The sequence below is a fragment of the Aulonocara stuartgranti genome (genome assembly GCF_965226115.1).
Source record: "Aulonocara stuartgranti genome assembly, chromosome: 6".
In the NCBI taxonomy this organism is placed as follows: Eukaryota; Metazoa; Chordata; class Actinopteri; order Cichliformes; family Cichlidae; genus Aulonocara; species Aulonocara stuartgranti.
In genome coordinates, this window is record NC_138944.1 from 25,148,672 (window position 1) to 25,175,959 (window position 27,288).

The 27,288-nt window shown below is 39.7% G+C and overlaps 1 protein-coding gene and 1 long non-coding RNA gene across 3 annotated transcripts in view; one reads left to right on the forward strand and one right to left on the reverse strand.

Annotated features, from left to right (window-relative positions):
• sh3gl2a (SH3 domain containing GRB2 like 2a, endophilin A1) overlaps positions 1-6,264 on the forward strand; it is a 37,294-nt gene extending 31,030 nt beyond the window's left edge. Inside the window, exons 9-10 of one of the 2 annotated variants that reach the window (XM_082537772.1) lie at positions 1,619-1,633; positions 2,562-2,828. In XM_082537772.1, coding sequence (XP_082393898.1) covers positions 1,619-1,633; positions 2,562-2,587 — 41 coding nt within the window. In that variant the 3' untranslated portion in view covers positions 2,588-2,828. Of the gene's footprint in view, positions 1-1,618; positions 1,634-2,561; positions 2,829-3,974 lie in introns of those variants that run through there. The other variant, XM_082537771.1, reaches the window with a different exon arrangement.
• Positions 15-27,267, reverse strand: LOC309709219. Its single transcript, XR_014277449.1, has 3 exons — positions 26,482-27,267; positions 8,356-8,484; positions 15-609 (listed from the first exon to the last, which is right to left on the reverse strand). It is a non-coding gene; the product is annotated as an uncharacterized lncRNA (long non-coding RNA).
• Between the last annotated feature and the right edge of the window lie 21 nt (positions 27,268-27,288).

The window sequence follows — 27,288 nt, forward strand, 5'->3', positions numbered from 1 at the left end:
GAATACAAACTTACTGTTCAGGAAGATGCCCAGAAACTAGTCCTTGTACTATATGTATACTTTCATCTCAATTTTGAGAATCTCGTGAGTCTAATTTTGTTTTCAAGGATAGTTTCTGGGCTACTTTCAAAACTTATTTTTTTCCCTTCATTTAACCTTTCTCCGTTTTTCATTTTCACTATAAATTCTCAAATAAAAAACAACACTAACACAGATGTAACAGATTAACTGATAAAACCTTACTCATACCTTTCGCTGATGAATATTTGACTTTGTTCAAATTTTAGGCCACTTACAATCATGTGGAAAACAGAGTTTCACAGGACTGCAGCATCATAAGCAAAAAACTATATACATCATCAACCCACCTTTATTCACAGCTCTCTGAAAGTCCCACAACAGCATTTCAGTCAGGTTCAGGTCTGGACTGGGCCATTGCAACACTATGCCGCTATTTTTTTCCTTTCTTCTGGAAACCCTTACAAGCAAGCCAGACTTTAGTCCAGTCTTCAGTTGTTCAGTTTTGGGGCCTGCAGAGTCTGAGATGTAGCTCTTGGGGTTTTTGCAGTTTCTCTGAGCATCGGCATGAATTCTCTGGGATGTCCACTCCTGGAAAGATTGTGGCATTGTGTTAACAAACACCCAAATGCTCCAGATCAGCAAACTGCCAGAACTTCTGCTTTTATAGTGGTGGTGGTCCCACTTGGTGACGATCGGTTAAGGAAGTACATTTGATTAGCGTCTGACTGCTACTTATCCTCCTAATTCCTATGGAAGCAGTATGTCTGCACTGTATCTCTGCACAGAGTCCTGTGCAAACGTTCTTTTTGCTGCAGTCAGGTCTGATTGTAGACCCTTAAATGTACTTGGCAGCATCGCTCTATATTGGCACCCACCTGCCCTTTCACATGCATGTGTGTAAAAAAGCCTGGGGTGTGTGGAGAGCAAATGTCTCTGCCCTTTCGTGCGCATACATGGAAATTCAAAGGAGGGAGAGCAACAGCAGGCCTTCATCCCCAGGGTACAGATCAAACCAGACATCAGTGTCAAGAATTATGAAATTGATAAGTCAGACAGGAACTGTTCTTGGATTGTGGGCAGAGCTTGACTTTATGACCTGCTTGCAGTAACGCTCTGCTCGATATATTTCACAATAAAAGGCTCCCGGAAAAGAATACATCTTCATCGCTCCCATTTAAGCTATTTACTATGAAATATAATATACGCAGGATTCTGCTTTTAACAGCAAAGAGGCACAGTAACAACATCAAAGAACGCATGAAAAATGGAGTAGATCTGCTATCAAGATAAAAGAAAATATGCACAATACACAAACAGTTCCATATTTTGTAACTATTTAAACCAGCAGTTCAAACAGCAGAAGAACAATATGATATTTTTTTTTGCTTTTAAATGGCAGCAGCCAATAAAGGAAGTGAAATATATTTGAGAATTTACAGTGCATCTTTTGGTTTCCTAATTTTATCTTTTCCCCTACTGTTTATTTACAGTTTTTAACATGAACTGATCAGAATATTCATCAACAAATGAGAACCAATGAATCCAACTCTGCACTCTTCTCTTTCCCATTATGATTTTTTTTTTTAAATTCTTGTAGGTTCGAGGTCTCCAGGTGAGCCAGGTTAAACTTGTGCTTTTTTTTCTACCTTTGTGTGATCATCAGTTCATCATCACCCGTCTTCATTTACACTGGAAACTCAGAACTACTACTTCTTATTTCCTGCACCCCTTCCTTATGTTGTTTCCCTTTTCCATCTCTGCAGCAAGGTCTCCAGGTGAGACAACAGTGAATCCAGGAGAGATACCACAGTATCTCTTCTTTTTTTGCTTTGTTATACATCTTTTGTTTTTAATTAATATTTTTTTGTGTGAGAGAAACTTGTCAGTTTTAAGTGGATGAAACAAACAGCAGAAAATCACGTGCCGTCCACTTGCCTAACAAAGATTTCTCAACAATGACTTAAAGAACCGCATCGACAGACGAGCATTTGCTGTGTCTGTTTCGTTCTTTTGTGAATTTTCTGACTTATTTTATTTCCCCCACTCTTTCTTTGTCTGTCTGCTTCTCTCATAGCCTGTAGATAAAAGATGGACACAGTTTTAGGGTTTCATACTTGCATTTCTTTCTCTCTAATGGCCAGCAGGGGGCAACTCTTCGGTTTGCTAAAAGGAGCCCAGTTTTGTAAAATGTATTTCTCACTTCAACCATTTTTCTAATGGCTTTATAGTCAAAGCCTTTAGTTTAAAGTCACTAGCAGGGTATACTGGGATCGCGTCCTGGTTCTCTTGCTTGTTATGTTTTTCAAAACACAGATGTTGCACAGAGGTTGATGTTGTAAGGGGTTATGTCCATCTTTTGTCTACAGTCTATGGCCTTTCCACCTCTTTTCAAATTGTTGTTTTTCTTCCTGCTCTCTTGTCTACTGACTCGTCATCGCTGTGATCACTGTAATTCCATCAGTTCATCATTTCTCCATCTGAAGATTTGAGTGATAAAATTCTCATCGCACACCCTTCTTCTTTTTCTTTCTCCTTTGCAGCAAGATCTCCAGGTGAGCAAGAGTGACTTGGGAAGAGATGCCACATCTCGCTATCACTCTTATTTTTATCCTTCCATAAATGGACTTTTGAATAAGTGTATTCTTGTTTTTTCATTAATTTTTTTGTTTTTGTTTGTTTGATTGCAGTGCTAACCCCCGTTTGTTCTCTTTTTTTGAGCTCTTTTTTTCTTTAAAGAGTAATCTGACATTTTTGGAAATGTTCTTGATTGAGTATTTGCTTAGCCTTACATAAGAACATCCCTGTCTGGACACTAAATATAAAGCTATAGCCAACCAACTGACAGACCTGGGTAGCAGCTCATCTTAACAAATTTCACCTGCTGGCACCTGTAAACCTCACTAATATTCTTTTACGAGAGTTAATATTAACTTTTTGGAGGTCCTTGTAAACTGCTCAGAGCCAGATAAAACAGATTAAATAATAACACCTTCAACAAATGATGTATTCAGATTCAGAAGACTTTATTTATCCCCAAGGGGCAATCTAGAGACTGACCTTGCCGACCATACATACAATACACAAACATCACATTGGGGAGACAGGTCAGGCTAGGTAGCTGGTCGGTCAGGCGCACGACCAGCGACCCGGAACCGAACAACAATGGAAAATGCACAACATGGGAAAGACGAGGAGAAAAAAAGAACTCCCCCCAGACTGAGCTCCAACAGGGAGATCAGTTTGAGAACAGCACATAACACATGAATCATCACATCTCGCAACACAGAAGACATAAGCTTCAAAGGCGTTTAGAGGGGGTGGGGGGGGTGAGTGTAAATATATCAGGAAAGTGTTTACAGAGGTCAAGCCAGAAACCTGTTTTCCCATAAACCTCAATAGGGCTTTTCGCAACCACAGCTATCGCCATCTGGTGGCCTTGCAATAGAATGCAGATAAAAAGGACTTCCTGGCTTCGTTCTTCCAACCCTCTGTGGGCCAACTCTTCTTTTAATGTGCTGTTGTCAGATTTTAGTGAGCTCATTACTGTCCCCCTGAGGTTGGAGGCTCAAGGCTGTATAACACTCACTTGTATGTTGCACCTGCACAGGGAAACGATGAGCCAGTTACACGGTCAAAAACAGATGTTAAGAAATGCCACACAGGCTATAACACAACAACTCTGAACGCTACGCCATAAGGACATTTCCTAAAATATTAAACTGCTCTTTGAAACGCTAATTATATTCGCGGCTACTGATGCTTTGTGTCTCTTTTGCTTTGTCTCCTGCTCTCTTTCCCTCTTTTAGCCAGGTCTCCAGGTGAGCCTTTCACAAGCTTTTCTTGTGGTTATTCTGCTTGTAATCAATGTGTGGAGTCTCATCTCCTTCGCCTGCCTCTCCTAACTCTACTTTTATTTGTTTATCTCTCCGAACCGCTCTCTTCCTCTTCTCCAGCCCCCATGGACCAGCCCTGCTGTCGTGCGCTGTACGATTTTGACCCTGAGAACGAAGGTGAGCTAGGCTTCAAGGAGGGCGATATCATCACCCTTACCAATAAGATTGATGACAACTGGTACGAGGGGATGCTGCAGGGCAACTCGGGCTTCTTTCCCATCAACTACGTGGATATCCTGGTGCCGCTGCCCCACTAGGATGTCTCGGCAGTGTCCGAAGCTGCGACACGATAAATCCTGGCCTCCAGTTCCTCCTCCAAGTATTCCCAGTAACCTTTTCCTAAACATTCCTACTTATCCACCTGCACTCCGCTTTAAAGGAGTCAAAACGGCAACGAAACAATAACCAATGAAGATGTGAGTGAGAGTGATGATAACTTAAAGGAAGCACTCTTAAAGAAAGCGAGGGGAGGGGAAAAAAAGAAAACAGCATTTATAGTCTTGTTTCCCCCTTATCCCACGAGTCACCTTCAGGCTTCCGTAGTCATTTTATCCGTTTCCATCCCAGCTTTTGTCTCGCTTTAGGTTGGCTGTCAGTCCGTCACAAGCTTCTCAGCGCAGGCTTGCAAAATCACACTCTGTATCTCTGTGTTTCGTGAAAACCTTTGCAGTAGATAGAAACTCTTTTTTTCCTCAAACTACCACTACAAAATAATCTGTAGTTCCAGCATGTTTTCAACTGGTTTCATGTTTTTTAAAAAAAATGTTTAACTAACTGAATATTTTTGTTTTCAATTTTCCTTTTTTCGACAGTCGTTGCCTCTTTTGACAGTTCTGGGTGAAACTATGTTCCTGTCATGTCCTAAAAAGAATCAGTTTAAATGAGTTTAGACAAAACTAAAGAGATTCATCAAGTAACACAGTATTTTAATGGGTTTTTTTTGTGCATGTGTTGTAACATATTGGTCATATGTTATACCAAAGTTACTTGTAAAACCTGAATGAAAATGAAACTCCAGCAGGAAGGTATCAGAAAGTCTGTTTGATGGGAACAGGTTTAAGCTTGCAACCTGGAGTTCTTTGGTATTCTATTAGGAGGTGAAGCTTTATTAAGTATGTGACACATACCCGAGCCAGTGATTAGTGAAGTGATGACATGATTTTCTAAAAACAGTGAAGTTTAAATTGTTTTGAAGTGATGTAAAGAAAAACTCCGGTGCGCAGGTCTCAGTCCACCGACATGTATTTTATCAGCAGTGTGAAACATGGTTGATGTGTTGTGATATAATGATGTATAAATCTTAACACTTGAGGAAACCATATAATTGTGCAGCTGAAGAAGGCGTAGCTCTTCTTCCTGCATCCCTTACTAGTCCAAGTAGTGTTCTGTAGTTTAGCTTCTGTAAGCCACTGATGATACTAGGCAGGAGTGTTTTAAGGAAAGAGTCCAATGATAGCTTGTTCCTCTTTTTTTTTGTCTTGGTGGAAATTTTATATATCGGTTAAAATTATGCAAACACAAATAGCTTTTTCTTCACGGTTATACAACCGTATAAACCATACCCCTCTCCCCCCTTTTCCACGTCATGCCCGAGCTTAGAAAAACTAGATGTTGTTGTAGATGTCCAATTTTTTCCAACCTGCGATATGCTCGTATGCAGTATTATGTGAGATCGTTTCCCCATCTTTTGGTGATCTACCGATAACCAAGAACTCATATCGACCCAGTCGGGAGCTGTAGTGCACGTTTTATCACTGAGGTTTTCTTTTCTGCAGAACAGCCTGTGCAGCAGCACTGACTGTTTTTATTCAATTATTTATTTATTTTCACCCATCTTGTAGAAATGTTGCGCGTGTATTTTGGGGGCGGGCGGTTTATTTGGGTTTGCATACTCTTCAAGTAATGCACAGGGATGGGGCTGCAGAGAACCTCTGATGCTGAGGTTTTAACATCTACTGTCTCTGACAGTGTTCAACGTTAAAACAAACATGGACCAATTCACTATGTTCAGCAGATCTATATGGAAAAGAAAACCTATAAGAATGTTTAACGTATTCGTCTTATAAGACATACTATGCTTATGACAGTGGACCTTTCACACGTTTCTCATACAAAATGTTTGCTTGAATTATATTTATTTATTTCAGTTAATCTATGCTTGTATGAGAAACATGCACTGGGGGCGGGGGGGACTAAGAGTAAGAAACAGCGTAAGACATCTTTATGAGACACAGGATAAATGTAAAACATAAACATTTACTATTTTTTTCTTTGTGTGGAAAATTACAATAAATGATGCAAAATCAGCCGATAACCCATATTTAGTGTATTCTTTTCTTCCAAAGGGAAGCACAATGTTAACAGATGGTATATTTTGTTGGCTGGAGTCTAGCGATACAGTTTTAAAGAGGTATTTATTCTTTTTTTTTTTTAAGACGTAACAAATTCTTCCTTCTTTTTGTCGTTCACTTTTTTAACAATCGTGTGTATCTTTGCCCTCAATGAGGACTGTACAGCTTTTTGTGTTTTGTTTTCACCTCGTGTGTGCGTGTGTGTGTGTGTGTAGTCGTGCATCTACAGTAACGTATCTTATTTTTGTAATTGTGACAGAAGTATACACATACTCTATAGATGTATATATAGTATCTAACCCAGAAGCAATGTGACAGGAGGGATTATGTGCTGCACATGATTGTCTTTGGATTGTTTTTTTGTTTTTTGTTGTTTTGGTTTTTTGTTTTTTTTGGGGGGGGGGTCTGTTTTTTTTTTTCTTCTTCTGTTCTTGTTTTGTTTTTTTCCTGCACTGGATTCTAAAACTGTACGCTTGATGTAAAGAAAAAAAATGTGTAATTCAGTTCAAATCAGTGTAATTTATTCAAATAAATGCCAAGAAATGGTTATTGGCCTGATGATTTTCCCTTCACAAAACAATCTTTTTGTCCACATCTACACTAAACCTAAGCTCAGTGTGGGCTCATGTAACACGAGCTATTTTACCTCGCTACACCTCTCTGTTATTGTCAGTACACAAGGAAGCGGGGTGGCGACTTAGCTCTGCAAATACAAGAAGGTTGATGCATTATTCATTTTCCTGCTGGATTCTTTCATGATGCGCTGTGAGAAGCGGGGGGTGAAATGGGTCAGGTATGAGAATCTTCTTTTGTGTTTTCAAGACGGCTGAAATATTTAAATAACCCTGTTGGTGTAAGGTCATCAAAAGCATGACTGCAGCTTCAAGCATCTTAAAGGCTCCAAAAGATATTAAACACACTGCAAGCATGTGTAAGCTGGGATATACAAAGCAAACTTTTTTAACCCATACAAACAAGGAATTATGTTGTAGAGCAGCCGCTATCAGCAGTACTGGAAAGTAAGTAAATTTGTTCAAGCTTTCAACTTAACTAAATACTTCAACATCGCACTCTCGTAATAATGCTTTTCTCCTGTAATTTAAGTGGATATAAATAAATTTATTTAATTTATTTCAGTTTTTTACCTATTAAAAACACATAACTGGAGTGTAAATTATACAATATTACACATTAAAAAGCCAGCAGTATATTAAGTGGTTAGAAATAGCACTTAGTCCATTTACCATTTCAAATGCTTACATACACAGTAATGTAAGCATTACTGGAGCACACACTAGAACTACAACTGTTTATTCATTAAAGCAAATACCTAATCAGCCAATCACAAGCAAGCAATCCAATGCATGTAAACATGGTCAAGATGACCTGCTGAAATTCAAACTGAGGATCAAGAAAGGGGATTTAAGTGACTTCAGCTGCTGCAGTGTTCTGGGTTAAAAATCTTTGTTGATGAAGAAAGGCCAGACTGCTTCGAGTTGACAGGAACTCAAGCCAGGTATGCAGAAGAGCATCTCTGAATGCATACCAAGCTGATTCTTGAAGCAGATGGGCTACAGCAGCAGAGGATCACACAGGTTGCTACTCCTGTCAACTAAGAAGAGGAAACTGAGGGTACAGTTCACGTGGGATCCCCCAAAACTGACAACAGAAGATTGGGTAAAAAAAACTCTCTGGTCTGATGCAAACAACATGACAGCATGGATCAGTGCTTTGGGCTGCTGGTGATGTGATGATGGGGGGCATTTTCTCAGCACACTTTGAGCCCGTTTGTACCAACTGAACATCCTCCAAAGGCCAACCTGGCTGTTTTTGCTGACCATGCCAGTCTTCTAATGGGTGTCATTATCATTAAATCGAGCAAGATAACAGACCATATCACAAAGCCCAATCATTTCAAACTGGTGTCCTGAACATGACAGTGAACTCAAAGATGGCTGCCCTTCCTTGAGCCGGTTTCTTCCTGTTAAAAAGAGGTTTTCTTTCCCATAGTCAGTAGCGGTTTTAGATACGGGCGACACGTATCTAAAACCGCTGTGATCCATCACAGCTGATTTAAATGGATAAATTACCTTCTCAACATGTCTTCAGTTCTCCAGAGGCCTGGTAATGAACTAATCATGTGATTCAGGTGTGTTGACCCAGGCTGAGATCTAAACCCTGCAGGGACACCGGCCCTCGTGGACTGGGATTGGGGACCCCTGATATAGAGAGACGAGACGACAAGGCTCCAGTTACAGCAGTGCAAGCAAACAAAAAATATATATAAGAAGAGTAAGAAAATAAATATACACTTTAGGACCAGGGGTAAAGGGATCAATAACAATTTAAAATTTACAGTTTGATGATTTAAAGTCTCACACACAAGCCGTCGAAAGGGGAGGGGGGGCTTGCTGCTTCCTAATAGAGCACATTTCATTTATAATGTTGTAAATCCAAGCCCATTATGTATTCATGATTTGAATCCTGGGTTGTTTGAAATCTCAGAAATGCACCCTAGACAAAGTGAATCTGTGAACTAAGGTGTAGGTGTGTTAGATCATGTTGTGGTGATCCTTGGGTTGAGATGGGTGTTCATACTGGAGTGCAAAATTAAAACCAATGGAAGATGGACAAGGAAAGTTCAAAGCCATCAGGTCCTCAGTTTAGAAAAAGAGAAAAAAAGAGGAGGAGAAACGAGAAAAAGATGCAGGTAAGCAGATGTGTCATTGGATAATGGCAGGTCATCCTGAAACAATCAGAATCAGAATACTTTATTAATCCCTAAGGAAATAATGTGAGTTACAGAATAAATGGTAAAAATAGCAACAGGAACAGACTAAACTCCAAACAATACATTATGTTACATATTTTAACATTAATTAGTCATTGTCAGTTGTTGATTCGTACTGTTCTCATTGTATGACGAATTATGATGGCTGTTTGGTAGCCGTTTGCATACTATGCATACTCTCTCTTCATGTGTGTGTGTGTGTGTACAACAATTTTATGTTAATGTACAATCCTTAATATGTTTTGTGTGTGTGTGTGTGGGGGGGGGGGCAGAGGGAGTGTTCGCCCAGGGCGCCAAACTGGCTAGGACCGCCACTGCCCGTAGTCACCGAAGTTCTTGCTCATATAGGCAATCATGTGATTGTTGGGGTTTACTCTGTTGTTGAGTTTTTGCCATGAAGAATTAAGTTAATTCAGCTCTGCAGGCAAAAGGGGGTCCGACCCAGTACTAGCAAAGGTGCACCTAATAAAGCGTCTGGTGTAAAGATTTCTTCGACGGAGACCACCGAGTACTTGTTTAAGCACATTTTGCACAGGCTTTTAGGTTTGTAAGGCCTCAATCTATCATGTATTATGACACTGAACAAATAAAAATTGTAGAAAATTGAGTAACAGAAACACAAATGAGATACCAGATGTGCAACTCCATAAAAAAACACCAGCAGATCAACTACAAAGAAAGGAGCTGTTACCATTTTATTAGTATTATTGTCATGCTGATATATTGTAAGTGCTGATGTTAGTGCTGAATGTTCCTTTATAGCATTCACGTGATTTTTGCTGCAGAGCTTCAAAGACAGAACGTGATTTGTCAAAACTGGAGGAAAAAGCAGATTTTCTTCACAGGAAACAAATATTTTATCTTCTTCAATCTCATCAGTGCCACAACAAAAAACATTTTCTCTGCATTAAGATGAGCCAAAATAATCACATCAAACAAAATATGCAATTTGTGGGATTTTTTAATCACCATCAATGTGTGTTGTGGTTTAGTGTTCTGTCTGCTTTGAAGCTGTTTCTACAGAATAAACTTTGATGTGCTGCATAAAAGCAAACTTTGTGGTAGATGGAGGGCAATTTAGTTACCCTCTGATGACTGATATCTTTGTAAGAATGAACGACACATATAACCAGTACCTGTCTCCACTTCAACATGTGCTTATTTGTGTTTATTTTTTGAGAAATTACCAAAAGTTTTCAAACTTTAAAGTTCTTTCTATGTTCAGATTCACTGTTTGTATAATGTTTCAGGAAATTACCACTGCACAGTGACTGAAACCATATCCTTCATTAACTGCTTGTCAGACTATTATCTTCATTTCCTCAGACTGTATTAGATGTCTGTCTGTACTTGCTAAAGCTGAAGGCACTGTCCTCTGGTTTATTTATTCTTTATTCAGTTTTCGTTAACAATCCAAAACCTTCATTTTACTTACACATGAAAACAGATACCAGATATAGAAAGCTGGCGCTGTTACCTGAAAAATGACCCTAAATGGTGATTTAGGGTCATCTGCTGGGAGAAAGCATTTTTTCTGTTTATTTCTGTGAACAGGGAAGCAAGTTACAGCATATTTTTTATTTATTGGGACGATCTGGTTCTGCTGCCTGCTCCACGTGTGAAAGAAGGAAGCTGAATATGCAAAACAATCAGATAGGTTGTCTCAGGTTATAACTACACACCAGATAACTCCAGTAAAAACTTTAGGTATTCAACCGTTGTCTCTTACCATGAGTCACTTTGGCTACACCCTCTTTTCAAGCACACAACTTTACCTCTACACCTCGACATGCATGCATATATTAACACACACTGGTCTGCTGGACTCGCTTCAGGGACACCTACAGTACAGTACTGTTTCCTGTCAGCTGTCTTTTGAGCAGCATTAGTGCATGTCGTTTTCAGTGTCACACACCCTGTGGCCTGTCGCTCTGCTGATCACAGCAAATATAGACACAGCCTTTTCTTTGTTTGACATTGTGCAGGACAGATAATTCCACAATACACAAACCAAAACATACAGTAATGAGCATTGTCGTATGAGTACAGTTGGATATTGTGGATACAGGGCGTATCCTCTTAAATATTGAACCTTGCCAGTTATCTGTCTGACTCCCACTGACTCCGCTGGACTGTCAGACTCACTAGAAGCAAAGCATCCTCTAGTGGTGATAAACCTAAGGTGCTCTGTGTCATGGTCCTGGGTCATTTTGGCCCAGCGTTTTGTGTTTCCTTGAAGTTCATTTTTGTGCTTTGTGTTTATTCTGATTTTGTATTGGTTTAGGGTTGAACCTGTAGTTTGGTGTGTGTGTATTCAGCCCTACCTGTGTCTGTCCTTGGTGCTCTGTTCATGTCCCCGTGTTGTGTTGTAAATCAGTCTGTGTGTTCCTGCTTTACTTTGAAGGCTCATGTTCTGGATTTCCTATTCTATTTTGAAGGTCTGTGTCTGTTGTCATTGTGTTCAGCTTGTGTCCTCCGGTCCTCATGTGTATTAGGTTCAGCTGTTCTTCCCTCCTGTGTGTGATTACCTGATTACCTTGTGTGTGTGTGTATATTTAGTGGGTGTCGGTCTGTGTTCATTGTCGGCTCGTCTGCGTTCTATGGTGTTCCTGTCTCTGCGTCTCTCTGCCCCGCACCCCTTTTGTATGGTCTCAGGTTTGTCATTTAGTTCTCCCAGTTTAGGTTTCTTCAGTTGTTTTGTCATGCCTCACTGCCTGTTTCTGCCATTGTCACTTTGTAAATAAACATCACTCGTATCATCAGTCACTGCTGCATTTTGGGTCCTCCCTTTCCTCCACACCACACGGCTCACTCCGCCAGCCGTGACACTCTGTGAGGAAAGTTTCTTAGAGGGGAACTGAAGCTTGCTATCTGGTTCAGTTGTATTTGTTATTTTATATCTGAAGTTTAAAACCAAAAAAAAGAAAGGGACAGAGTGGTATGATGTTTATTTGTACTACCTTATAATTTAGGTTTATGCCATGCTTGTGACATTTATGCAACAGCATGAGTTCCTTTCCATGAAACATATTCAGCATATCATACATTTAAAGCAACTCTTCAATCCATTCAGCTTTCTGAAAGTATTCTTATTAGCTCCATTTCATATGTATGATAACAATGTGGCAAAGAAGCGAATATAACCTGCCAATCAGGATTATTATAATTTATAATCATTATTATAATCGGTAGTTTAATAAGCACCAGATCCCAGCATTCAAAACTAAAAAGCACCAAATTTCCAACTAGGAGAAGCTTGTCTTTCCAGAAGAAGTGTCAATGACCACACTGCCCTGGAAGGACAGACCAGCCATTTCCCATGAACTGAAGAAAGTAAAATACCAAGATCTAGTTGATGAGGCCCTTGATTTAGGATGGCACGCAGTGTCACTGGAAGCTTTCTGTAGGTGAAGACTAAACTTTGCTGTAAGCGCCAAAATACTGGTGACCCTGAGATATCTGCAGAAGATAAGATCAAAGTGACTAACACTAGCGGGCCACTACATCCAGATGCTTCAGCAATTTCACCTTGTACCAAAACAATGCTACTGTTTACTTTACCTTAGTTACAGTTAGGTGTATAAATATTTGGACAGGGACAACTATCCAAATTTTGGTTCTGTACATTACCACAATGAACTTGAAATGCATCAACATGCAGCTGAAGTGCAGCTTTAATTCACCGGGTTGAAGAAAAAACAAAAAACAAAACAAGGAACAAAAGCATTTTTTAACACAATCCCTTCAGGGACTCAAAAGTAATTAGACAATACCTAATACCTGAAGTCTTGAACTCATGGACATCACCAGATGCTGGCTTTCCTCCTTTGTAATCCTCTGCCAGGCCTTAACTGCAGCGGCTTCCAGTTGCGGTTTGTTTGTGGGCTTTCTGTCCAAAGTTTAGTCTTCAAACAATGAAATGCATGCTTAAATGCTCTAAGATCAGGTGACTGACTTGGCTGTTCAAGAATATTCCACTTCTTTGCTTTATATATATATAATAAACTCCTGGGGTGCCTGGGCTGTATGTTTTGGGTCCATCTGAATTATGAAACAATTAAGTTGACTGCATTCTGCTGATGAGACTGAACACAGGGGTCACATAATAAAATAGTTCTTTATACTGCAGATGTTGCTGGAGCTTGGGCCTCTTCAAATGGTGTATGGAGAAGAACGGTAGAAGAAGAAGTTGCGCCAGAAACGTCCACTCTATCTTTAATCAGTTTAACATCAAAAACACAGCTCTCTTTAATACTGAAGTGGACGTCTGGACAGGATGTACTTTGTAAGACAGCTGAGCGAGGTTTGCTTAATAACTGTTTTTCATTATTGATTGATCTAACAAATTTCCTTCTTTTTTCTTTCTCTCTCTCTGTATTTATTTATTTATTTTCTTAAGTCACGGAATCTGTTATTATAACATATTTAGTTTGCAATTTGAGAAGATGGCAAACATTCCCACGTGAGAAGCTGAAAGCCAAGGGCAGTCGATTGATTTCAGAAATAGGAGGAGGTCAAAAGGTCAAAGGGTTTAAAAAAAAGAAAGAAACCCAACTGCCTGGAGACTAACTGCTGAACCTACAGCTGAAAAACATATTCTACCAGCACCAGTGCAAAAAGATTAAACACACATTCTGATTTGACATGTCCTCAAAAGTAGACTGTATATAAAAGATGGATGTGATACGATGTGCTGGTTTTGGACTCAGTGCTCTGTGTTGGGATTTTTTTTGTTTATTTTTGTTTTTTGTTGCAATATTGAGTTTGCGTTTTTTTACAATATTACATTGTTGAATAGAGTATGAAGTGATCAGCTAAACCGAGCTAAACCACAATTCATAAAGATAAACCGCATAAAAGATTCTAAAAGCTTTCTGCATCTGAAAAATGAAGCCAGCGTAGAGGTGCTGTAAATCTGCATTTTTTAGTAGCCACTTGAGGTCATGTGTAGGTCTCTCACCTGACTTCATGCGCACACTGCTCAAGAGCTGTCCACCACTGCCACAACAATTGGTTGCTAGAGAATCGCATATTTCCTAATAGGCTGGCAGAGGTTCCCGGAGGTTGTTGGATTTTTAACTGCAACAAAGGTGCTGCACCAAGTTTAAAAAGAATGATGCAAACTGGAAATGAAGGTTTGCCTGTGCTCCAGTGCCGGAGCCAACACGTTTCAAAATGCAAAACTTTTACTTAAAGGCATGGGAGTGTGGCATTCTGACTAGGGTTGCCAACCGTCCCTTAAAAAACGGAATCGTCCCGTATTTCGAAACAAAAGCACACGTCCCGTATTGAGCTAATAAGGGACGCACTTTGTCCCGTAATACAGTGAGAATCAAAAGTAGTCTATAACTTTTAATGGAATTAACACTTTGTTTGAAAACATAATTCCCAGCCCCTCTCCTGCTTTGTGACCAATGAGCTGACAGCACACTTATGACAATTCGAGTATGACAAGTCAGATTACCGCTCATCTCATTGGTTGAGGAAAGGTCGCTTACGGAGAAAATACCGGAAGACAACCGATGACCACAACAACAAGCATGGCCAACAGGGAAACAAACGCCGACACTGCGGTGCAAGTCTCGGACGGCACACTGTGCGTCCATAACATGAAGGTTATAACAGAAAATCTGTCGCTCGCTCTCTCTGTCTTTCACTCACACAGACACACCACCACATCAACTTTGCTAAATTGCTAATGAAAAACATGATCAGGCAGCTGTGATTGAGCAACAGTGTAAATCCAACTATTTTCACGGTTGTTATGGTCGTGATAATTTTGTGATGCCACATCGAAAAGGCTCGGATGAGCTTTCCAAAGTTCTACAAGTTGTGCCTCCATCGCTTGTGTCCAGATCACACGCTGCACAGCCGTGCTGCAACGTCTTTTTCACCGACGTTTACGTGTTTGCGCGTGAGCAGCTGCGGTGACACCCTCACGAGCGATTGATGATCGGGAGCTGGTCGTGAGGTGTTAATCGCTTCTCGTTACCCCACGTATACTACACGATGCACGATGAAGGCCAAAATCGGGCTGATCACCAAATCAGTCGCACGACTCAAAAATCATCTCAAAATGGGCCAAAAATCGCAGTGTGAGCCCAGCATTAGAGCAGCAATGTTTGTTCCCCTCAGAGAAAGAAAAAAAAAGGCTGCAAAAGTACAGGGAGGAATGGGAAAAGGGAAACACCTGGCTGGAAAAGTGCACTATAAAGCGCACTGCACTGTGTGCTGGCGCACTTTTTCCATAGGCTATTGGTGGGCACATGAAGAACATGAGGGGCATGAAAGCTCGGGGAACCCTTTACCAATTTTTTGTCCGCCAGGCCATGGCAGAAGCAGATATGGTATGTAAACACTGGTTTGTTGTTTAAACCCTCTGGTTAAGGTTAATATGGGCATGTGCAGTGAATATCAGTGCTATGTGGCCAGAAGTGTAATAATATAATTTATTTTGTGTAATAAACAACTGCAAGGATAGATGATTACAACAAATAGATCACTAATACATAAAAGTAATACATAGATGAATAATGATGATGAGTTAAGATGCGTAATCATGGGAACAAGTGGGTTTACAAACAGGAGCAGCTGATTAGCATTAGAAAAGCTGAAATAATACCTCAGCTGAAGCCAATTGCACTAAATGCACTATATGTGCACTGTTACAAGAATATTTTTCGTTCTATTGCTTTCTATTAATTTATATAATTTTAAGTTAAGCAGGACAGAGTTCTTTTAAAGAAAGATTTACTTATATTCTCAAAAGTTAAGCATGACAGGCTTCTGTTTAAGAAAGAGACCTGTTTTACTGTGTTAATGTTGTCATTGTGAGCTAAAAATAAATGGCTAAATGATCATTTGTTTCCCATATGGTCATATCACAAAGAATATGCATCTGCTTAAATCAAGTTCAAGTCAAATGGTTAAAAAATAATTTCACACACAAAAAAAGAGCTACCACACTGGGAAGGGTGAAGACAACTGGGTTGCCCGGCCCTGGCCACGAGGTGTCCCTTATTTATTTTTCAGGGAGTTGGCAACCCTAGTTCTGACACAACTTCTTTAAACATTTTCCTGAAGAGTTTATGGGCTCATTTGCTCATTTTGGGTCATATTTGGATAAATATTAATGTAAGACCAGTTTCTTAATCTTGGTCATGCTACATTTCAGAAAGGAGGAATAAATGGGCTGATAACCATAAGTTGTTAGCCAGTGAGCATGTGGTTTCACAGTCAGACCTGGGCCACTAATCACATCCAATAGCAAAGCATCAAGATTGCAATGGTAGAAACTCTCATATCAAAGCTTCAGAATGGGACTTTCTAAACCATTGCTGATGGTGTTTGGGTCTGTGTTTTATACTGTCTGTCATCATAATCTGTGCAGGTGCAATCTGCTAATTAGTGCTACTAAAACTACTAAAATACTAGAATTAAACTCACAAGAAACTAAAGCACAAAGTTCTTGAATGAGCTCTATCACTGAGTAAGCTATAGTAGTCGTCAGACCGCTCCATAAAAATACGCTTAAAATGCTCCAACAACACAAACATGGCTGAGAAATCCATTTCAGTTACTTTATTTACTGAGGCCTTCAAGACAGCTGTCTGTGTCAAAACATAGCAAAGTCAAAGGCAACCATGTACCTAACTCTGATGACTTATAAAATAAGTCATTATTAAAGAAAATCAGTGCCAGGCTGCAAACATGCTTTTTAATGCTGTAAAAGAGGGCATTTAAATACTGGGATCTATAGGGATTAACTTACTTTTAGAGCAATCCTCAAATGCCCACTAAGGAAATTAGTTCTTGTGCAGTGGTTCTCTTTATCCTCTGTGGAGTTTCCCCATAAACAAAGGTAAAGATTATCAAAATTGTTGCCACATAATTTCCGGTCTAAATTGCTCATGTGTAAAAAAACATTTTTTTAAAAATTAAAAAAAAAAAACTTCCCATCCTTTTCTCTACCATTTCCCTGAATAATCTGTCAATAAATTAAAACAAAGCCACTCTGAAGCCACAACACTGGTGGTCACAGTACGCACGGAAAATCCACCTCCAGACAAACAAAAACACAGAGAGTACGCGAGCACGCACTCGTCTTGTCCGGGTAATATATGTGATGACGCTTCTGTCTCACGCCCCCACACACACACACACACACACACACACACACACACACACTCAAGGTCTGAGGAAAGTGAGTAAGGGGGTGGGGGGGGCCGGGGGCAAGCAATCCAGTAAAAAGCATTCCTTTAGACCCTCGCTCATGGTGGGTGGCCTGCTTGGATGCTGTACCACCAAAACGACAGCTTCATTTTGAAAAAAAAAGAATAGAAATAATCCTTCACAGCCATCGTGTCTCCAGATGTCGTCCTGTGTTACAGACCCTGACACACTTAAGAGGCTCCTGAAAATTTCTAACAACTGATCAAGCTGCTTAAATCCAAATGATCCTTGACCACAGCTGCTTTTAGACCTTTCCCAGCTGTTTCTTCTACTACTACAATACATTTATCTGCCTTGATTTGTTGTTTTTAATCAAAGAAGCTATTTTGATCAAAGTTCACAAAGTTATTCTTTTAAAATCAAGCTGAACAGGCCCGTCTGCACGAGTCAGAATCAATGATTCATTTAGTGTGCGTGTAAAGAGAAGGGTTGCTGCGCACTCTGTCAGTCGCTCGCTTAGCCAGCCATGGCAAGCTTAAACTGGCAGGACAGCCAACCACTCCATCATTTTTGACACCTGAATCCGCCGCAGCTCTTAATGCATGAATGGCAGGCTGCATCTCTGTTCTGGCCAACCCCAAACCGCAGCAGACCACAAAGAACCCACACCAATCACAGACGTGTTCCTCACATTCAGTGAAGGTGAGGGAACAACAAGTATCAAATCCTGCTACCACCCACAGGCTGTGGGGCATTAACGCCGGTTCTGCTGTCTACGCTCATCTGTAACAAGTCTTACTGTGCAGAGACACCAGCAACACCACGCAGGACGAAGCAGTCTGCTCCCACGGCTAAATCAACATCTCGAGGTTTCCACACACGGCAAACAAAACGAGCGACCAATTTATCAAGTACACGTAGATAAAACTGATGCGGTCTAACACAACTGTGCACTGAAAACAAATTTAATATTTTATACTGTCATGCTGTCGTGCTGTGTGACTGATTTGGATGTCTCTAATAGTTAGTCTGTTTTAATTCATATCATTTACTTCACCCTTTACTTAATTTAATCATATTAATCATCGTTTGTTTTTCAAACATATACATTTAATAAATGTCACTGCTTTCTTTAAAAAAAAACCGATACCATAGAGATGACTTTAGCCGTTTAAGAGTAAATACACTGAAATTAAAGTGCATCATCTGCACTACATACGTGTTTGTAATAAAGCCATTTAAAAAAGCTAAATTTTAGTCATGTGTAGCTAAAAACAACTAAGAATCATGTAAAAGAAATTATATTTGCTTCCTAAAATTAAGGCCCTCTACTGTGTGACTATCAAAGAAATTTGATCATATAAACCTATAAATTCAACTGAATATCGACATAAACAAACAAAACAAACAAAGAAGTATTCTCATTACTACGCACTGATTCAACAGCGATTTACTCCGATAGCAGTTTTATTGTATTATAGGCACATGAAAAGGTGCTGTAAAATTCAGCAATCTGATCTTAAGTGGGTCAGCCAAGTGAAAGTCCTCTTTCTAGCAGTGTAAATGTAATCCCTGACATATCTTAATATAAGCAAATAATAACAATAAATTTGTGTTAAGTGTTCGCTTAGGTATTAATGTCTCAGTGTACCTTAGTGTTTTCTATCACTGCTTCCACTACATTGTTAAATATAATGAAAAACATGCTTTCTTTACTTTGAAACTAATGAAGGTAACAGTAGTTCAGGATTAGTATTTCTGTGCCATGCAAACACAAAGGCATTGTCCTCCTCGCTCTGTGTTTACCTGTGGTCAAAAATAATACAGTAATCGTTGTGTTTGAGTACATATTGACTCCTGTGCAGTTTTCCACTACAGTTTGAGGAGAAATTTTGTACTTTTTAAACCACAGCACGATAAGCTTTTAAAATACCAGCACAATAGTGTGTTAAACACAGTAACGCACAGTAAATGCATTTAAGGAATGAATTGACTTGTGTTAATAATCTGATTAAAAGTCAGATATCAGATGATCTGATTGCTCTTTTCTAATTTTCTGTCCCTCATCACGCACTTAAATAACACTAACAAGAGACAAACACTTAACAAAAATAAAGGAGTTTTTACATAAAAAGCCAAAAACTAATAAAAGAGTTAAATCTGCAGAGCAGTAACACACACACATACACTGTGAGAAGCAGCTGTTACTGGGAGTGTGCCATTGTGTGTCGCTACATGTTTTCCTGTGGTGTTCATACATAGTTTCTCTATTCAGCAGGGAAGCCCAGCTCTCAACACTAGACTGAGGTAGCTAATACCCCTGTCTGTCATAGCCGCTCAAAGAGCAAGTGATTGCAGATGACAAACAAGGTAGTAAGACAGGTCAGGTAGCTATGGCAGGAGCAGAGAAAGAAGAGAAGAGGCAGGGACTAAAAGAAGTATGTAGGTACTACCAAGCAACAGTATTTTACGCAGGTGCGTGGGTGTGTTATTGAAAATTTGTTAGTCACACCATGAGGGTCTCTGAGGGTCTGACGCCACAGTCGGCTGTCAGGTCTGAGATTGTTTCCGGCCCTGGAGTGACTTCCAGAGGCGAGTAGGTCTGTCACCCGGGACTCCTCGTTGAAATTTAGAGTGAAAAACGTGAGAAAATGAAGCCGTAAAATACCACATCTTTCCTAAAGAGTTTCAGACTTCCAGCTTTAAGGGGGCAATCTTGGGGTGGATTTTGAATCAAACAGGAGGAGAGACAGTGGCACTGCTAACAACATTATGTACCATTTTGGGAGACTTAATTCAAAGTTAAATAAAGCTAATAAGGATCAGTTGGAGAAAAGTAGTGTTGCCAAAGCATATCCCACAGTGTCATCACTTTATTTACTGAGTGCTAGTTTTCTCAAGGTGAATCACAGAGTCGCTTCAGTCAGCTCTTTGTGTTCTGCTGCTGATGTGAGTAGTTTGAAATTAGTTAGTACAAATGAGCAAATCAGTCAAATACACAAATATAACTACAGTAATACAGGATCACTGCAGCTGCCAAACAATGGTTCTCAAGGCACAATCAAAACTGTAGAAAGCAACATTTTTCTACTTTTTTTTCTCCACATTTTTCTATTAAACCCAAGAAAACCTTCTATGTGCCTTTTATTTCGTTTCAGATTTACAGTGAAATTTGTGATTACAGGACTGATGTGTGTATAAACCGAATCCTGTAGCTGCCCTGTGTATCTAGTCCCCCGTACACGGCTTCTCAGGTACAATTACTCTTAGATTAGATTAGATTAATTCAGCAGTGATGTTGCTCTAACAGAAATATTGTGTAACCACAGAAAAGAAAGCAACATCACCCTTCATGGATGATGAGTACAACTCAACTTGATTTCCTCACCCACACACATCCCGTTTTGTAATAAAAGAAATGTCTTCCTTGCCTTTCTTTGGAGCACTTTGCAGACTTTCACAAAGAAAAATGCAAAAGGAAACCACTTTCATGAGTAGAAACAAAGTAGTTTCTTACATAAAGGCTTGTTACTGGAAAAATTTGGAAACTAGTCACTAAAGTTTGCAGCGTCAGAGCAGAAATCGAAATATGTGCAAATATGAACAAATGTCCCAAAAAAAAAAGGAAAAAAATGACACACTCCAATAAAACATATGGAAAGTAGCCAAAAAGAGATCAATTGCGAGATAAAAATTAAAAGAGTGACTCCAAAAGAAATACTTATATAAGCGTGTATCAAAGCAGTTGATGTTTGAGTCTCTTACTACTGTAAAACTATAATAAATGGGGTCATTAAGTTGTATTTACAGTGCGGGGTGTAAAATCATTATTCAGAAAGGTTTTGTTCCGACACCTGTACACAGAATGAATCTGTGAATCAGGTAAGGAGTCAATGGAAACTTCCTTCATATTTAACACAGAACAATAAGCTTGCTGCATCTGGCTTTTTACGAAGAATAGGGTTGTTTGGCAGTGCTGAGCACATTAAATTCCATGTAGCTTATTCCTGTTCTCCACAGTGGTTTAGCCTATAAAGGCTTTGTAAGTGTGAGCCAACAGTAGAGCAGGGAGAAGGGCTCTCATGACAAGTGGTGCCAGGTTAAGGGCCAGCCGCGCAGCATGCAAAACAGTGCAATGGGACAACATTTGGTGTGCAAATCCGTCAGTCCATTCAAATGGTCTGCCAAACAAAAAGTTGATACACAAACAAATCAATTAACCTGGGAGGGCGAGGGGGGGGTCGGAATAGGTAGGGGAATAAAAGTGTTTCATTAGTTCACATTTACAAAAGGGGCTCAAGGCTGACAACCTCAAAAGAAAGGCTTGACATTTAAGATCAGATCACACACAATAAGATTACTTGTAATGCTCCAGATACCGTGACATTAAAGAGCGTCAGGATTTCCCCCGCTCAGCGTTAAGGAGGAGTCTCGGCGAGCAGGCGGTAGAACCTGTCTGTTTCTGGATCTATTCTCCTACTTTAATCCCAGAGACAGTCACACCCATCACACTGCTATTGTGCAGCTGAAACTTCTCTATGCATGACAGCGCGTGGGTGCTCAAGATTATTTGCGTGTAAGCACGGCGTGAATCTCACACACACACACACACACAACTCAACAGCATGCACGCACACGATTTACAGTGGTTTGTTCTTTTTAATTTCTTCCTTTTTTTTCTTACTCCTGCAGATGCAGGGTCTCAGTCAGGATTCAGGCGTGGAGTGATCGAACGATTTCTTTGTTAGTAGGGGAATAGTAGGGGAAAAGGCTTAACACAAAAAGAAAACAAAAAACAAAAACAAAATGCATGAGCTAAACCAGCTAAACCAACCAATGACATTAAACACTATTAATTTAAGATGTGATGGAATTATTTTCAATCAAATGCTGCAAAGGAATAAGACTTGATCTTCACTGGGCAGTTAAGTGCCTAAGATGTAAAAATAAAGTCTGTCATTTGCTAGAAGAATCCAGAATAACTCGTCAGGCAACAAAACTTAATCCTATTGGGTAAAACTGATTCAGAATAGCCTTACGCACTCTCAGAATATAGAGTCGCAGAGTTATTTTAACCGAGTCTTTAACCTTTTGTGTTATCTCCTATGCGCACTTTCTGTCTCATCCCGAGGTTCAGGAAAGAGGCAGCTCTTTATCTCCAAATGGTTGACTTCATTTTATCAAAACTTTAGCTTCACTGTCCCTTTCTTTAGTTTTCACTGTCTGTCATCTGACATTTTAATCACCTGGGTAACTTCTGAGATCTGTGGCGAGAAAGGGGAGCACTCAGATGAACGCACAGATGATAATTTAGCCAGATTACACAGCATAAACCCTTTTATTATGATAGCTTTCCACCATGGATGAAAATTTACAAAGACAAAAAGCAAACCGCTCCCCATAAATTACATCTGTTTTTCGGTTGTATCAGCTTTATGTATTAGGACTGTTGATATTTGGATTATAATGGAGGCCTTTAATCTATGAACCTCTGATGACCTCCTTCTCCGTGTTTTTTTATGGATTAGAGCAGACACACAGTACATTATGCAAGTTCGTATAAACCCCCTGATGGCACAAACGGTGAATAGAGCAGGACAAGAACCTGTGGAAGCTAAACAAAGAAAATGAAAGTTACTTTGCTTCAAGGCAAACTTCCACCTGCACCGACACAGACAGAAATCCAGGTTTTTGATGAGAGAGATTATCCTTATTGTTCAATAGTATTTTCTCATCCTTTTGTCTCACTCAGTAGCTTGTAATGTCTCCTCAGCAGCTGACCCAGCATTAACCTGTATTTGTATCCATGTTTGACATTATTTGCCAGGCACAAGTCCAGAGCACCTCATGACAAAAACCACAAACATCACCAATCATCCTGCCAGCCGAGTGCCAGGAGGATAAATCTGCAGTTATGTCACACACGCTGTTTGAAAGCTTTTAAACAGTCCTGCCCCAGGGTGGCTCAGTCTGATTTCATAAATGTAATAAATTTACAAATGCAAAAAGTTACACTGAAATAACATTGTTGTCCAAGTAATTACAGCAATTATACTGGTAGCAGCTCTTCAGAAGATTCAGTCCACAAAGGGAAAGATATGTTGTGTTTGAGTGCCTGATTGCTTGCACACAAGATGTGGCTTGCATTGGCTTTTTGCCTTAAGTACAGATAATCCACATGTGTCAGTGATTGAGGAGATACAAATCCCACAGTAACAGACACACAGGTGGCACTTGAAATAAACAGCATACCAGTCTAGATTTCTCCCTCTGTCTTACTTGGCAGTTACCATGCAAGGCTGAGTCAGAAGGCCAGCCTCCTTCTGCACAGCCCAGCTACAGGTATGCGTGAGACTTGCAACACCCAACATACTAGTGGCTCTTTCCTTTTAACACACACACATGCGCGAGGACTGTTCTGAACCACATCCTGTTTGAGTGGCCATGCTCAAGTTGGTGAATGCATGCACGGAGATCATCTCACATCGCAAATACCAAGTAACGGGATGGTGTAATCTAAAACCCACAGAGCAGAAAATGTTGTGCCTGGTCTACACACTTTCACTTCAACTCAGAATAAAACTGAACAATCACTTAGCAAAGTGATGAAGGGATGAATGTACAGACGCTTTGGTCGCTGACCTCTTTGAAAAGACTCAAGGAGTCGTAGGATGAATAGAAGAAGCATTTTGTGTCATGATTTCATTGGATGAGTAACATTCACTTGTCTGGAAAGTAAACGCATTCATATTATGATGACCGGTAGTGAAATAGATATCCTGACTCTGTCTAACGATAGCAAAAGCCAGTTTTAGCAATTTCAACAGATCTCATCTGCACCACATTTAGCAACACTGAAATCAGTTCCAGTGAGTCATAAATTGTTTGGATACAATATTATAATGATCTCTTGAGGTAGTGGATGGATTTTAAACGTCATAGCCGCAAGGATAAGTTGGTTTTTGTATCAAATCGGTAACATTTTAATGGTTCATGGTGACTGAAGGTAAGTCAGGTTTTATTTAAATGCCACTTGAAGTGCATTGTTTCTTAGCTTCTATGGAGATTTAAGCATTTCTTCTGCATAATGTTTCTGTTGTGTTTTAGTCTATATTATTGTTTTATCAACAGGAAGAGAACACATGTGAACTCTTTGAACATGTTTTTATTTCCAGAAAAATAGGACCTGGAATTTATACTTATCTAAAAGAATAACAACAGAATCAGTTGTGGGAAATTAGTTGATATTAAACGTACTATGTGGACAAAAGTAAGTCACCTACAAGAGCTGCTCAGTCAAGGAAACCTGTGAACAGTGTTGTGAGGTTTAAAACTCTGCAGCTTTTATGCACTCAGCACTCAGCGACCCCACTCTGTAACTTTACATGGCCCCCACTATGTGGTCAGCCACGAAGTAGCAGACTCATTGCAGTAATCCTTAATGGCTTATTCACATCAGAGTAAAAGTAGGATGGCAATCTCTTTGTGACTAAGACAAACTGTCAATTGTGGTTGACACCCACAACCTGTGGATAACCACTTTTGATAACAGGCTGTCTCCAAACAATGGCAGTCCAACTCAGACTGACTGCAGTGATGCTCAGACAGACTGAGGAGTGTTTTTACTGTATGCCAGTGTGAGAAACTCATCTTATCCTTTAAACATGGTGTTTGGGCTGCAGTTTTGGCATGTTATGCTGCAATGGTTTGAAATAATTGATGAAACAAGGTTTACAGGATAATAAGAGCTCTCCATAAATTAAATGTGATTAAATTGGGTCATATAGAGCATGGTATTTTTACTTTTAGGGTTTGTGGGAAGATCTGATAATCTTTGAAAGTATATTTACACAGAAATATAATAACTTCCAAATGATTAATAAACTTTTCTTACACTTATACCTTATGTTTATGTGTGCACTGTGTGGTCCAATTAGATGTGGGACAAGCTAAAAGGTATTTTCCTTTATATAAAAATCTATCATCTCTTCACATATAAAAAAAAAATCAACTGGTCTAACATCATATAATGACAAACATGCATTTTCGGAGCCAAGGCCCTGTCCACAAGTGCTTTATCTGCCGAGCTTAAAAGATATGTCAGGTGTTTGACAGCTGGGAAAACACAACTCTGTGCTCAGGGATATCAGTGGAAGCAGGATGAATACCTGTACCTTCCTGCTTAGGAATCAGAGGATTTAGGCGGTGGTGAAAAGTTGTCAGCAGTGCCACACAAAAGCCTTGTTGTGCACCACTGAATGAGCAACGTTAAGATATGAGATGTAAAAAGTGAACTGCCCATTATTGTTGCAGTAACAGAGATAAGGTTGAGGCGTGGCGCTCTCACAGACAAAAGGGACAGTTGAGGCCAAGTCAAGTCATAAATTAAGTTAAATGTTAGGCCTTTCTGGAACCTGATTCCACTTATCACAATATTTACTGTATCCTCATGTTCACGTATCTGCTTTCATGCTGCAAGTAAAATTAATAGGTTGATACCTAAAAAGTTTTTATATTAAGTTTAATTCTACAGTGAACTTACATAAAATAAATTAATTAAAATGTTCCCATATTAACTGTACGGAGAGTCATTTTTATAATCAGTATAAACTAATGCCGACACAAGCGGCTGTAAGTGCTATTGAGGCTTTTGCAGATTTTGGTAGTTTTGTCAACTTGTCCATGATTGTGTGTATGTTCTGCAACAATCTGGCAACCAATAGCAACTATGGGGGAAAAAAGTGTACTTCTCGACAGTTTGATGACAACTACTTGTGATGCTAGCAGACACGATAGTTAGCATGGCGGTACTGAAACGTGATAAAGTGGGTCGCACACCAGAAACAGAGACGGTTCACCTTCAAAGTTAAAGTTGAATCTTTTGAAAAGTAGATTTTACTTTGAAGGTGAACGGTCTTGGGCTCTATCAAACTTTACGATTGCTCGGCTACTACTTTGTGTGTTTGCACAAGTCGCTATCTACTATGCAAAATATCCGGTTGTTCAGTGATGACGCGACGAATCCTACTTCCGGGTCTAAAGTAGTCTGCGTTTAATATGGCTTTTGTGTTGTTAACATGTTTAATGTTATGTATTTTCTTCTATTTGATCTCAAAAAGCTCCTAAAACAGTCAGTGATCACTGTTGACCTCCCTCGGCTTTTATTACCGCTAATCATTTATTTAAGCTCAGTTTTTAAAACCTTAGGATGTAACTACAGCCCAGCCCATGCAGCAGTATAGGAATGACTAACCTCGTATTGTGGATGGATTATCTCAGTTGTTCTCCTGGCTGAAGTTTGGTCCTTTTACAGCATCCTGCCATGCGATTACATTTGTTCCTGACCACCGAGAACACTCACGGTAACTTTTATCGAGTGGAAAAAAAGTTAGCTTGTTTATATTATGCTAACATAGCTGTGTCGCTAGCGGTCACGTAGCACATCATTATATACCAGGTAGCTCAACTTCAGTAACCCTACAAACGTCACTGCTGTTTAGTTTTCTGTCTTCATTTATGCTGGAAGTGATAACAGAGCTGTACGTTTTAATTTGTTTCCAAAACCCCGCAGTCAGGACATGCTATATTGTATTTCGATAGAAGCTAGCGAGCTAACTCCCTGCTACTTCTAACTCCGTTAAATGTCATAAATTCCGTTTTCATGGATGCCTGAATGTTAAACTCAATTGTTACACCTGGTAGAGCAGATCGCTGATCATTTTATTAAAGATGAAAGACTTTAGACAGTTTTTCAACTCTCAGTAATGCCATAGTGATCGTTTGATATATGGACCTGCAGCGGAGTTTAGACCCAGACACGGCTAGTGACGTCAGACTGAACAACCGGATAGGTGACTCTCTGTAGCAGCAACCAGCAACCACTCACCAACAAGTTGGGGAATACACATTCTTCCCTAGTGATCAGAGATCGCATTCAATATGGTGGACAACTCTTGAGCAACGCGTGCACGACATCGTTTGAGAAACTTCTATACATCTGTTAGGGTTAGACGTCACCTTAGCTAGTTTAGGTAGCATAGCTGGGACGGTATATACTATG